Genomic DNA, 700 nt, shown 5'->3' with positions numbered 1-700 from the left:
CTGCTGAACTCTGGCAGTTTGGTGTCATTTATCTCTGCCGTCACATCCCCGCTCTCCATATTCAAGCTCACCTTTCCAGCTGTTTCTGGTGCTTCTCCTCCCGGGCCTGGGCTTTCATCTGCTGCACCTCAATGGTGTCGGGCTTCCTGCGCCGCATATACAGTTCATGGTTGCCCATGCAGAGCTGCAGGATCCTCTTGTTAATTCTGAGACGAGGAGCATAAAACACAAAGTCCTAGAGAGAGAGACACCACACAGTTAGCTTTTCAAGCAGGCTTTCTCTTCTCCGAGCTAGCTGCAGACAGATCATCTTGCCACAGGCCATTTAAATAAAGCAGCAGAGACTGCCAATATCATCTGAAGCCAAGAAATTGCTATTTATATTATCCATTTCAAGTTTATGTAGAATTGACAAGTTACTCTGTTCATTTTCTCTAGAAGATACTTTTTCTAGAAATCTCAAATATCTCCGTTTAGGGGAGACTGTCGAGTTTGGATATGTTGCAGATGATCCTGGGTTGGCAGGCAACCATTTGGGCAACTCATAGACCTCTGTATTGAGTAACTAGTTTTTAAGTTTGCATGGTTTTGTTACTGAAAGATAAAGCATGAAACCAAAAATGTACTGCAAACTGTTCAAGTGACTTCATAGAACTGCCTGATCTATTTGAATCAATATTCAAGGCACCATCTGTGTTCT

The 700-nt window shown here is 43.1% G+C and overlaps 1 protein-coding gene across 2 annotated transcripts in view; it reads right to left on the bottom strand.

Moving 5' to 3' along the window:
• The window catches only part of EZR (ezrin), a 19,747-nt gene that overhangs the window by 3,957 nt on the left and 15,090 nt on the right, over positions 1–700 (bottom strand). For both annotated transcript variants that reach the window (XM_010284897.1, XM_010284898.1), the window contains exon 7: positions 72–235. In XM_010284897.1, coding sequence (XP_010283199.1) covers positions 72–235 — 164 coding nt within the window. The remainder of the gene's footprint in view (positions 1–71; positions 236–700) is intronic.

This window comes from Phaethon lepturus, unplaced genomic scaffold (assembly GCF_000687285.1).
Source record: "Phaethon lepturus isolate BGI_N335 unplaced genomic scaffold, ASM68728v1 scaffold8604, whole genome shotgun sequence".
NCBI classification, from domain to species: domain Eukaryota; kingdom Metazoa; phylum Chordata; class Aves; order Phaethontiformes; family Phaethontidae; genus Phaethon; species Phaethon lepturus.
This window is presented reverse-complemented; position numbering and strand designations above follow the sequence as displayed.